This window comes from Pristiophorus japonicus, chromosome 6 (genome assembly GCF_044704955.1).
Source record: "Pristiophorus japonicus isolate sPriJap1 chromosome 6, sPriJap1.hap1, whole genome shotgun sequence".
Lineage (NCBI taxonomy): Eukaryota > Metazoa > Chordata > Chondrichthyes > Pristiophoridae > Pristiophorus > Pristiophorus japonicus.
In genome coordinates this window covers 232,449,657-232,462,384 of record NC_091982.1, presented here as the reverse complement: position 1 = coordinate 232,462,384, position 12,728 = coordinate 232,449,657, and the positions used below count along the sequence as shown (strand labels likewise).

General features: G+C 44.0%; 1 protein-coding gene and 1 long non-coding RNA gene across 7 annotated transcripts in view; one reads left to right on the top strand and one right to left on the bottom strand.

Annotated features, from left to right (window-relative positions):
* Nucleotides 1-1,151, bottom strand: part of LOC139265990 (uncharacterized) — a 36,428-nt gene extending 35,277 nt beyond the window's left edge. Inside the window, exon 1 of the long non-coding RNA XR_011593667.1 lies at nt 959-1,151. This is a non-coding gene — a long non-coding RNA (uncharacterized lncRNA). The remainder of the gene's footprint in view (nt 1-958) is intronic.
* LOC139265989 (transmembrane protein 145-like) overlaps nt 1-12,266 on the top strand; it is a 69,770-nt gene extending 57,504 nt beyond the window's left edge. For 5 of the 6 annotated variants that reach the window (XM_070883687.1, XM_070883689.1, XM_070883686.1 and 2 more), the window contains 4 exons: nt 5,889-6,009; nt 7,159-7,368; nt 10,337-10,417; nt 11,996-12,266. In XM_070883687.1, the coding sequence (XP_070739788.1) occupies nt 5,889-6,009; nt 7,159-7,368; nt 10,337-10,417; nt 11,996-12,058 (475 nt within the window). In that variant the 3' untranslated portion in view covers nt 12,059-12,266. Of the gene's footprint in view, nt 1-5,888; nt 6,010-7,158; nt 7,369-10,336; nt 10,428-11,995 lie in introns of all 6 variants that reach the window. The other variant, XM_070883685.1, reaches the window with a different exon arrangement.
* Nucleotides 12,267-12,728: the final 462 nt, after the last annotated feature.

The window sequence follows — 12,728 nt, the reverse complement described above, 5'->3', positions numbered from 1 at the left end:
AGGCTGACCACCACACCTGGGAGGCACTCTGGAGCTGAACAATAAAGGACGAAGGTCACAGCAGTTAGACTTACACCAGACCGTGTGGAGTCAGTGATTTGTGTGCTACATACACCACATTGGCGACAAGGAAGCGGACGAACTCCACGCAACCATGGCTACTCTGGGCTCGCTACAGGATTTTACCGTGGGCAATGTTTGGGAGGTCTTGATGGAAAGGCTCGAGTACTACTTCACAGCAAATGACCTGACGGAGGACACTGACGCAATGAAAGATAAGCGTAAGGCGATATTGCTCTCCAGTTGTGGAGATGAGTTTTACTGTCTCGTCAGGGATTTGCTGGCACCCGGGAGCGTCAGGCACAAGTCATACGAGGAGCTGACTGAACTCATTCGTGACCAGTTGAAACCGAAGGAGAGCATCCTCACGGCCAGATACAAATTTTACCATCACTGCAAACCCGAGGGCCAGGATATCACCAAATATGCTGCGGACCTCAGGAGACTCGCGGCGCCGTGTGATTTTGGCACACACCTTGATGAGGTGTTACGGAACGTTTTCGTTATGGGGATTGGCCACGAGGGCCTCCTTCACAAGCTGCTAGCCACGGAACCCACAGTCATTCTGACAAAGGCTATCACCATCAGCCGGGCATACATGACCTCGACTTGCAGCACCAAGCAAATAATCCACACAGTCTTGAACCCGGCAGGCACTGTCCACAGGATAGCGCCCACCATGGACAAAACTGCAGAACGTGGCTCTGCCCGGGGCAGAGAGCACGGACCTCGGGATCCTGGAGCTCAGAGTCCGCCAAGGGGGGTCAATCAAGCAGCACCATGCTGGCGCTGTGGAGGAAGCCATGGGGCTCACCGGTGCAGGTTTGCGGAGTATACATGCAATACCTGCCACCTGAAAGGCCACCTTCAGTGTATGTGTAAAAGAAATCGGACTCACCGTGTGGCTGAGGAGATGGGGGATGATCCACTGTTCAGCGAGGAGCAGGTAGAAGATGATGAGGTGCTTGGACTGTATACGTGCACCGATGATTCACCCCCAGTGATAAGTGAAGTAAAAATCAACGGAGTCCCAGTGAGTATGGAAGTGGATACGGGATCGGGTCCGTCGTTGATGAGTCGGAGAACTTTTGATAAACTGGATTAACCCAGCTGCACGACCCAAGCTGGTCCCGGTCACGGCGAAGCTGCATACCTACACCAGGGAACTAATACCTGTTCTTGGCAGAGCGATGGTGCAGATATGCCACGGGGACGAGACGCACGGTTGAACTTTTTGGGTCGTTGCAGGCGATGGGCCGACACTCCTCGGCCGGAGGTGGATGGGGACGGTCCGTGGGAGCTGGGAAGACTTCATCACCCCACAGGCTGCTGCTCCCCGGGGTGCTGCCGTGCCCCGGGTCCCCAGAGAGCAGCGCCGACCAAGCTGGAGCTGCAGCCTCAATCCACCCACAGGCAAATCCTAGGCCCGGACCTCACACAGAGATCCTGCAGCCTTAATCCCCACAGGCAAGCCCAGGCCAGGACCTCACACAGAGATCCTGCAGCCTCAGCCCCCACAGGCAAGTCCCAGGTCCGGATCTCACAGAGACCCTGCAGCCCCAGCCCCCACAGGCAAGCAGCCCTGCACAGAGGGGCCTAGTGGGGGGTGGGGGGGGGCGGTGAGCCGGCGGGGTGCGAGGGATCCAGGATGGCCGGTGAATCGGAAGAGCCCCGACGAGGAAGTTGCCGTTGGGCGGGCCCCGCCGAGGCGCTGTTGGTGTCGGGCGGCGGCAGCAGCTGGAGGTCGGCGGTCGCATAGGAGGCCGCCAAGGGGGAGGCGGCAAGTGCGGCCGCTGGAGAGACCACGACGGCCGCAGGAGAGGCGGCAAGTCAGGTGGCAGCGGAAGGGAGTGGAGGCTGCGACAGCGGAGGGCATCCGGAGCGGTGGAGAAGAAGATGGCGGCGGCATCGTGTTCAGAGCAGCAGAGCATCAAAGATGGCGGCGCCCAAGGAGAAGCCTCGTGAAATCCTCCTGCATCAAAGATGGCGCCTTAAAAAGGAAATACACCCGATAGTCTTAAAAGGGCCTTACCAAGAGGTGGTCCCCACAAAGGACTTCTGTAAGGCAGAGCGAGTCTGAAATGAGCTATGTTAATGTGAGATGGTGAATTTATAATAAGAATTAATTTTTGAATGCTGAATGGCCACTGTATTTGTGTAAAATAATGGATGAAGTACAGTTAATGATGAGGGCTAACAAGGAAATCAAGGATCCGTTACTAGTCAATAACTAGTTAATGTACCAGATAATATGTACCACACTAACGCGCTGTCCATGCCTACCTGCCGTCCGTTGGACAAGTGTGATATGTAATGATGTGTGTATCGTCCTGGTACCTTAAATGTAATGTAAGCACTATGCCACACCACAGAGGGCGCTGTGGTGGGAAACCTGGAAGTGCCTAGAATAGGCACTATATAAGGGTGACCACCACACCTGAGAGGCACTCTGGAGCTGAACAATAAAGGGCGAAGGTCACAGCAGTTAGATTTACACCAGACCGTGTGGAGTCAGTGATTTGTATGCTACATACACCACAAGTATGCCACGTTAAAAATTGAAAAGCTTCCTGGTTGTAGGTTCCTAAACATGCTGTGCCGAAATGATGGTTAGATGAGTTGAGACAAGATATGTGAGCCTGGCACTTCCCTTCAGCCCTGATTATTGACGCTGATTTTTTTTCCATTTTAAGTCTGGGAGTATATTTGGACGTAACTTGACATTGGGAAATGGGCACTATTGTGGGTCTAACCTCTGGGTTACGCCCACAGAGCAAACTCCAGGCCTTTGAATGAGTCTGCAGTAGGCCTACGTATCACGATCAGTCACGTAAGGCAATCCACTGTCGAACTAAATGTAGTGATACACTACAAGAGACAAAATAGTGATGAATCCAAGTTTAGAGCAAACTAGGGAGCATATTTGGTGAATGGCTTAGCCATCCATCAAGCTGGACTATATCAAGCCATACTAGCTAGGCCTTGCTCACCTCTGCCAAGCACCCCTGCCCCCCCCCCCCCCAAACTCCTGAAGGGCAAAGACTTCAGATACCTTTTCTCCACAACCAACTATCCTTAAACTCCTCTCTCCTGCCCGCACCATGCTCATCTCTAACAAGTGTGAGGAGATTACGTATTTTTTTCATTTCCTCGATAAAGACAATTTAACTGCTTTCACCTGACCTTCAAAACTATTTCTGAATCCCTATCTCTCTCTCTCTCTCCCATATTCCCCTCTCCAAGCTCATCTTGCCCATGAGACCTACCTCCTGCTTCCTCAATACATTCCCTCAACCAACACCACCAAAAACAGATGATATGGCCATTAATTTCATTGCTGTTTGTGGGACTTTGCTGAGCTCAAATAGGCTGTAGTGTTTGCCTACATTATGAAACTATATTTCAAAAGTATTGCATTGGCTGTGAAGTAGTTTGGGATGTCCTGAGGTCATGATTATATGAATGCAAGTTCTTTCTTTCACTTTTCCCCTCCCTTTTAAAAATCACAATCACCCACTCTTCAAAAAATCCACCCTTGACCCCATTCCTTGCAAATTACTTTTCATCTCCGCCTCCCTTTCCTTTATCCTCAAATGTGTCGTTGTCTCCCAGATAAGTGCCTATCTCCCACAATTCCTTTTGAATCCCTTCAAATGGGTCATTTTCAGGTTGGCAAACTATAACTAGTGGGGTGTCACAGGAATCGATGCTGGGGCCTCAACTATTTACAGTCTTATGCTAATGACTTGGATGAAGGGACCGAGTGTAGTGTAGCCAAATTTGTTCTTGATACAAAGATAGGTGGGAAGCAAATTGTGTGGAGGATGCAAAGAATCTGCAAAGAGCTATAAATAGTCTAAGTGAGTGGGCAAACATCTGGCAGATGGAGTATAATGTGGGAAAATGTGAGGATATCCACTTTGATAGGAAAAATAAAAAAACAAATTATTATTTAAATGGGGAAATTCTGAAGTACAGCGGGGTCTGGGGGTCCTTGTACATGGATCACAAAAGTTAGCATGCAGGTACAGCAAGTAATAAGGAAGGCAAATAAAATGTTGGCCTAATGGAGTATAAAGGTAGGGAAGTCCTGCTACAACTGTACAGGGTGTTGGTGAGACCACACCTGGAGTACTGTATATAGTTTTGGTCTCCTTATTTAAGGAGGGATATACTTGCATTGGAGACAGTTCAGAGAAGGTTCACTAGGTTAATTCCTGAGATGAAGGGATTGTCTTGTGAAGAAAGGTTGAGCAGATTGGACCTATACTCATTGGAGTTTAGAAGAATGAGAGGTGATCTTATTCAAAGATATAAGATTCTGAAGGGGCTTGACAGGGTAGATGCAGAGAGGATGTTTCCCCTCATGACGGAATCTAGAACTAGGGGGCATATTTTCAGAATAAGAGGTCGCCCATTTAAAACTGATGTGAGGAGGAATTAATTCTCTGAGAGTCATGATTCTTTAGAATTCCCTACCCCAGTGAGCTGTGGAGACTGGGTCATTGAATATATTTAAGGTGGAGATAGACAGAGCTTTGAACGATAAGGGAGTCAAGGGTTATGGGGAGCGAGCAGGAATGTGGAATTGAGGCCAGGATCAGATCAGCCATGATCTTATTGAATGGCGGAGCAGGCTCGAGGGCCCAAATGGCCTACTCCTGCTCCTAGTTCTTATGTTCTTGTGTTCTAAACAGGTTTCCACCCCTCCCACAACACCAAGAGTACCACAATTTACTTTTTTTTTTAATGTCTTGTGACATTGGTTGATCACTCAACCTCCTCCAACACTTTCCGTCCATTGTCCAGTACAGTGGCATGTCCTTACTTGGTTCCACCCTTATGTATTCAATTGCAGCTCACAAATACTAATATGATCAATGACCCCATCTTCTGTTTTTGGTGGTGTTGGTTAAGGGAATGCATTGAGGAAGTAGGAGGAAGGTCACATCTCTAACAATGCCTTCTCTTTTCCACGCCGACACCTATGGAATTCCTCCAAGGAACCATCCATAACCCCTCTTCTTTCTCATGCTGCCCTTTGGCCACAACATCCACAGGCATGGAGTCAGTTTTCACATCTATGCTAATGATACCCAGCTCTGCCTCTCCACCACTTCTGTGCTGTCACATTGTTCATCCAGCATCCAGACTTGGATGGGTCACAATTTCCTCCAGTTAACCATGAGGAAGACCAAAGCCATCATTTTCGGCTGCCGCACAAACTCTGTACTTTTGTCACTAACTCCAACCACTGTTTTGGGTTCAGTTAGACTGCTTACAACCTTTGCGTCCTTTTTGACCCCGATCTGAGCTTCCGACCGCATGTCTTTTCAATCACAAAGACTGCCTAATTCCATTTCCACCCTTACTTCAGCCCATCTGCCACTGAAGCCCACGTCCATGCTTTTGTCATCTCCAGATTTGATTACTCTCATGCTCTCCTGGTCATCCTCCACTCCTTGTAAACTTCAGGTCACTCACAACTCAGCCTGTATCCTATCCGGCAGCCACTCCTGCTTGTCCTTCATCCCAGTGCTCGCTGACCTACATTGACTCCCAGTCCCCCAAAACCTCAAGTTTTAAATTCAAATCCTTGACTTTAGATCCCTCTATGGCCTCGCCCACTCCATCTCTACAACCCCATTTCCCCACTCCCCAACCAAAAAAAAATGTTTCTGACCTCTTGCTCACTTGTCCCACTATTGGCAGCTGTGATTTTAACCACTTGGGCACAATGCTCTGGAATTTAGACCTTTACATTGTGAATTATGATAATTTATTCGACCTCTGTGTATACATTATCTGATTTTCTTTCATCCCCACAGGTTCTTTGCAGTGCCTATCAGTAACCTTTTCGGACAATTTATAATCGTTAACTGGAAACGTGAGCGCATCATGAACACGATCACGCTGTTTTTGAAGTTCTATGTCTATGCAGTTATGTTGGTAAGTGAAGGAGGAATTAGGCATTTGTGATATGTGTAACTGAATTGAATTGTGCTAATATGCAGTCTGCTCAACTTTGCTAATTGGGTACTTCAATAGAAAATCCCATATGCTTCCAATTTCACCTTTTTAAAAAAAAAATGCATTGAGAATAACCAAAAAAACAGCCCTTTTTAGAATATCGGCCAGTAAATCTTTTTTTTTAAAGAATATATGAACTCTTAACCTATTTATGCTGTGGTTTCCATTCCATTGCTTTTTCTGTGGGGCAGCCAGAGGAAAGAGTAATGCTGAACTCCAACCCTGGCAACATCCCACAGCTGAGCAGGCTGTAAACAGAGGCCAGAAATATACAGAGCCCCAGGTCAGTCGAGCACCACTAACTAAGAGAAAGGAAGCCAAACGTGGCTGTTAGATTGTATTAGGAGTACCGCTGTTATCATAGAATGAAACAGCACAGAAGCAGGCCGTTCGGCCCATCGTGCCTGTGCTGGCTCTTGGAAAGAACCACACAATTAGTCCCACTCCCCCGCAATTTTTTCCCCTTCAAGTATTTATCCAATTTCCTTTTGAAAGTTATTATTCAATCTGCTTCCACCGCCCTTTCAGGCAGTGTATTCCAGATCGCAACAACTCACTGCGCAAAAAAGCATTCTCATCTCGCCTCTTGTATGCCAATTACTTTTAAATCTGTGTCCTTTGGTTACCGACCCTCCTGCCAGTGGAAACAGTTTAGTCGTGTCTTAAATTATAATGAATCAAAATAAAACTAAATCACAGTGGAATATAATATGCAATGGTCTGAAATGCACACAACTGTTATGCTAAATAAATGCTGATCAAAGGTGTTGTGTATGCAATAACTCACTAGACAATACAGTAAACTCCTAACAGGTACAAACCTGGCTGTACTTTATTAGGGCCCAAAGTGATTACATTACAAGATGGCTGGCCTTTTATACGTGCGCACAGCCCAGTGACCTCCAACAGTGGTGCCACCTGGTGGCTAGTAAACCCAAGCATATATACATGACAAAAGGGAAGACAATTATCCACAAAAATGAAATTACTCATTGCCAACTCAAGTGTGGGATTAATTAATATTTGAACATGTTCTATCTTAAGTTTAACATAAACCCTTGCTTTCAGTTTCTAACCAGGCCATTCCATACAAACTTAAGATTCCCCTATCACATTGATACATCGAGGATTGCACTTATAAGATATGCATCAGATTCTGAGGAAAACGATGAAAAACTAGGACACCACATATACAGAAACATCAGTGTCACAAGCTTTATCAACAATAATTCCGCAGCTCCCAATGCTAGTGGGTCCAATGTGTGCGGCCTGCAAGAGGTAAGTAAGTTGGCTTGTGAGAGAATCTGGTGTTGGAATCTGTTAAAATCCAGCTTTATCTGGGACAACAAAGTCGTTTTTTTGGTTGGGATTCATAGATGAAATGTGGTAGGGTAGCAATGAGCCAGTTCTCCAAAAACACAAAATTGACTGTAATTCACCACAAATTTACTTTAAATTCCTAATCTCATGGAGCGATTCCTCAATTGAAGAAAGTAGGATGCTTTTCTTTCATAATACAATTTAAGTTACTGACAGGTATAGATTTTGCATATTACTGAACTAGGTAACCATATGTATTCTCCTATATCTTTGCTATCAAAGTCTTACATTCTCTCGTCACATATTAACAATGGAGAGATGATGGGGCAAATCAGGTCAGAATCTGAGGCAGAAAGGGAGAACACCTTGGTAAAATTCAATGTTACTATACCAATAATTACTCCAAAGGCCTGTTCTGAAAGTTGTTAATTGAACTGTATCAGGGCAGGTCCTCCATTCTGCCAAAGTCCATTAGTAAAATGATAACTGGAGGGAAGGAACAGGAAATCCTTAAGGATGTCATAGAAACATTATAAATAGGTGCAGGAGTAGGCCATTCAGTCCTTCGAGCCTGCACCGCCATTCAATAAGATCATGGCTGATCATTCCCTCAATACCCCTTTCCTGCTTTCTCTCCATACCCCTTGATCCCCTTAGCCGTAAGGGCCATATCTAACTCCCTCTTGAATATATCCAATGAAGTGGCATCAACAACTCTCTGCTGCAGGGAATTCCATAGGTTAATAACTCTCTGAGTGAAGAAGTTTCTCCTCATCTCAGTCCGAAATGGCCTACCCCTTATCCTAAGACTATGTCCCCTGGTTCTGGACTTCCCCAACATCGGGAACATTCTTCCCACATCTAACTTGTCCAGTCCCATCAGAATCTTATACGTTTCTATGAGATCCCCTTTCATCCTTCTAAACTCCAGTGAATAAAGGCCCAGTTGATCCAGTCTCTCCTCATATGACAGCCCAGCCATCCCTGGAATCAGTCTGATGAACCTTCGCTGCACTCCCTCATAAGCAAGAACATCCTTCCTCAGATTAGGAGACCACTATTGTACACACTATTCCAGGTGAGGCCTCACTAAGGCCCTGTACAACTGCAGTAAGACCTCCCTGCTCCTATACTCAAATCCCCTAGCTATGAAGGCCATTTGCCTTTTTCATCACCTGCTGTACCTGCATGCCCACTTTCAGCGACTGATGAACTGTGACACCCAGGTCTCGTTGCACCTCCCCTTTTCCTAATCTGCCGCCATCCAGATAATATTCTGCCTTCGTGTTTATGCCCCCAAAATGGATAACCTCACATTTATCCAGATTATACTGTATCTGCCATGCATTTGCCCACTCACCTAACCTGTCCAAGTCACCCTGCAGCCTCTTAGCGTCCTTCTCACAGCTCACACCGCTACCCAGTTTAGTGTCATCTGCAAACTTGGAGATATTGCACTCAATTCCTTCATCTAAATCGTTAATGTATATTGTAAAGAGCTGGGGTCCCAGCACTGAGCCCTGCGGCACTCCACTAGTCACTGCCTGCCATTCTGAAAAGGACCCGTTTATCCCGACTCTCTGCTTTCTGTCTGCCAACCAGTTCTCTATCCACGTCAGTATATTACCCCCAATACCATGCGCTTTGATTTTGCACATCAATCTTTTGTGCGGGACCTTGTCAAAAGCCACATCCACTGGTTCTCCCTTGTCCACTCTGCTAGTTACATCCTCTCAAAATTCCAGAAGGTTCGTCAAGCATGATTTCCCTTTCATAAATCCATGCTGACTTGGTCCGATCCTGTCACTGCTTTCTAAACGCGCTGCTATTTCATCCTTAATGATTGATTCCAACATTTTCCCCACTACTGTCAGGCATCAGTAACCCCACAACAATGGTTCTAAATGGATTCCTAGCCCCCAATATTGGCTGCAAAAGTTCTCCTTCATCTTCATAAATCTTTTGAGTGAAATTAATTGTAGGTTTGTCCAATTTAGAACTTCATTATTTTGAAAAGTACCGGACATTGTACAGCACATTGCTCTGCAGTTAGCCTGTTCTCGATGCTGACACAAAGTGTGACTTCACTTGTAAGGCACATCAAAAAAGGCAAATAGTTTATGCGTTGCCTATTTTAAGGGCACAAAGGATTCCAAAACTTACTTTCAATAGCACAGTCACTCTGTCGCCCAGCCCAATAGCAGCTAAGAATTTAAAAACTTTCTGCTGCTGAAGGAAAGTTTTCAATGCGAGAATGATGGAATTTAAATCTAAACTTCCCCATGTTTCAGATGTGGGCAGTAAGGCCTACAGATTTTTTTGAACCGAGTCTGAAAGAAAAAATAAAACAGGAAAAAAAGTAAGGTATATGTACACAGACGCAATATGCAAAATTCTATTTGGTTGTTTTTTCAGTCTAGGTGGGAAGGTATATCTATACAAATAGACCTTTGTAAATTTGATTAACCTAAATGAAGGGCCAAGATCCAAAGTCTAGGGCGCTACTATGGTTGAAAAGAGTAGGAGAAAAAGTAGTGATTAGGGCTGCTAAGCTTGGTCTTAAAACATCTGCAGATTGTAGAAGGAATGAAGGATGTAAAGAATTCCACTAATTTTGTATCCTGTGAAAGGATGAGTTTAAGTTAAATAGTTTGGAAAGTCTTGATTTCAACACGATGCTTAAGGAGTAAGATTTAGAGCAAGACAGTAAAGTTCAGAGGAGCAATGTTAATATTGTAGCATTGATAAAGATAAAGATAAGGCCATTGTAATCTTATCCAGATGTATTCCCTTAAAATGGTGGTAATTTTATTTTAAACAAGAAACATTTGTTTGCCAGTACTTTCTTAGAGAGCCGTAACTTACTTCAATATAGTGTCTGACATGCAGTTGTATAATGATTGACCTTATTTGTTTCACTTTATAGGATACAGATTTGATTAGAGATCACTTGGAAAGAACGAAAAGCCAGATTGATTCCAGGTTTGGATTCATTAAGAAGCAAGAGGTATAACACGGTAAATGCTACAACTAAAACATCCATCAATGTAAAACTGCAATGACTATGCTGCAGAAATGTTTCTGCCCACAAAGCTCTTCAAATATTTTTAACTGCTACCTGATCTCCCTTAGTGTTGCTCACACTAGGATCTGGAGCTGGGTGGTTGTGATGTTCAGTTGGTAAAATGGAGCTGTGTGTTTATCTGACCTGATGGTAACTGTTGAAGAAAGTCTTTGTAGATTGGCAGCTGGTTGTGCATTCCCTGTTCTTGTCCTTAGTTAGAGGTGAATTTATCAAGGTCATAAAAACCAGCAGGAAATGATTGGCTTTCTTATTTTGACTTTGTGGGCTAGTGTGTACCAAATCAGCAACCTGTTTTACACCTCCCTCAAATTTTATTTGCATTGATTTCAATGGAAGTAAAAATCAGAAAAGCTGTAAAGTAGTCTGTCCGACTCACTGTCACCCGTTCTACACTATTGCACAAAGTCTACATCTACCCCAGTGAGGTTAGATAGTCTGAACAGTGGTTATGCCCGGCCTGAAAGGGTGGTGGAGGCACATTCAATTGTGGCTTTCAAAAAGGAGTCGGATAAATACTCGAAGGTAAAAATCTGCAGGGCTACGGAGAAACGGCGGGGGAATGGGACTGGCTGAAGTGCTCTTGTAGAGAGCAGGCACGGCTCGATGGGCCGAATGGCCTCCTTGTGTGCTGTAACCATTCTATGATTCGATGACTCTATAATGCTTTTGGCATTTGGAAGACTTGCAAGAATTTTTATATTGACAATTTATATCGACAAAGTGCCTTCACTTGTGTTTTCTTTCAATTACTGTAGCATAACATTGTGGATTGTGCTAACTGATTCTTACAAACATACAAATTTATTCTATTTATGGCCATAAGCTCCTGCTGCTTTAATTCAGACAAAAAATATTTAATATGAAAATAACCTTTAATTCAGAAGTGATTTTATAGGTATAGCACATCCTGGAGAGAAGCCTCCAGTTTGTTCATGTGTGGAACCATGGCTCCTTCTGCATGGTTCAGCTCCTGTTTGTGCACATTGTAAGCTGGGTAACCTATATTCCTACTATGGAAAAGAACTAGTGTTTTAGCTCAGGATAAGCTGTAGATACTGCAAGTGGTATTAATTTTTCAATAATTTTAGGTGTGTGCAGCAGCAATATAAATGGTATATAATTTTTGTGTTTTAAGGGTCATTTAAAAAATCCAACCTGCTGGTGAGAAACCTTGCTCATAAGATTAGCCCGATACATGGCGTATATCTTCCCTGTGACTTGTGCGTGCTATATTATGTGTGTAGAGAGTTTAGAGAAGCTGGTATTCTCCTCAGAGCAGAGAAGGCAGGAGGAGATTTAATAGAGGTGTTAAAAATTATGACGAGTTTTGATAGTGAATCAGGAGAACATTTCCACTGACATGAATGTTAGTAGCAATTGAATTAAAACAATGACTTGAACTAGAGCCAAAGAGGGAAAAAGTTCACTGTGCCAAGTGTGAATATGTACTGTCTGGTAAAGGTTTTCAATTGATTCAGTTTTATTTTCATTTTTATCGAGACAAACCAAGGATTTAATGAAGAACTCCCAAGTTCGTCAACTCCAGGAAAGCCACAGTTTTAAATGGATGCAACTCTGGTTGATGCTAAAAGTGAACATGTAAAGTCCAGAATGACAACATTACTGTTAGCATACATTCTAATTGCGGGCATAATCAATACACCTGCATTTACAACACTTATTATGTATGCTTTGGTTATCTATTTTAAGCCTCATACTTCAAACATGTTCTTGTATACAGGAAATAAATATTGCACTTATCGTGGTGAAATGTATGTTTTTGTGTCGACAACTGAAAAACCTGACTAGAATTTATAAAATAAATACAAGCACAGGTCTTTCTTGGATCTGGATAATGTTTGACATGAAAAAAGTCTAAATTCCTGAATAAGGGTTTTTGTTTTACAGTTTACACACAAGCTAATGATAGATGAAGTATGAATACAACCAAGAAGAACGCTCTTTTGGCCTATACTAAATGAAAGATGCAAAGCTGTGCTTTTATATTGGTGTGCCTTGGGTCTCGCTCTTGCAATGTAATGTTTTTTGTCAAAACTGAAAAAACACAGCTCAATAAAAAAGGAAAACTGCAAATGCTAGAAATTTGAAATAAAAGCAGAAAATGCTGGAAATACACATCATCATCATAGGCAGTCCCTCGCAGCGAGGATGACTTGCTTCCACGCCAAAAAGGGATGAGTTCACAGGTGTTTCAATGAAGGACCGAATATTC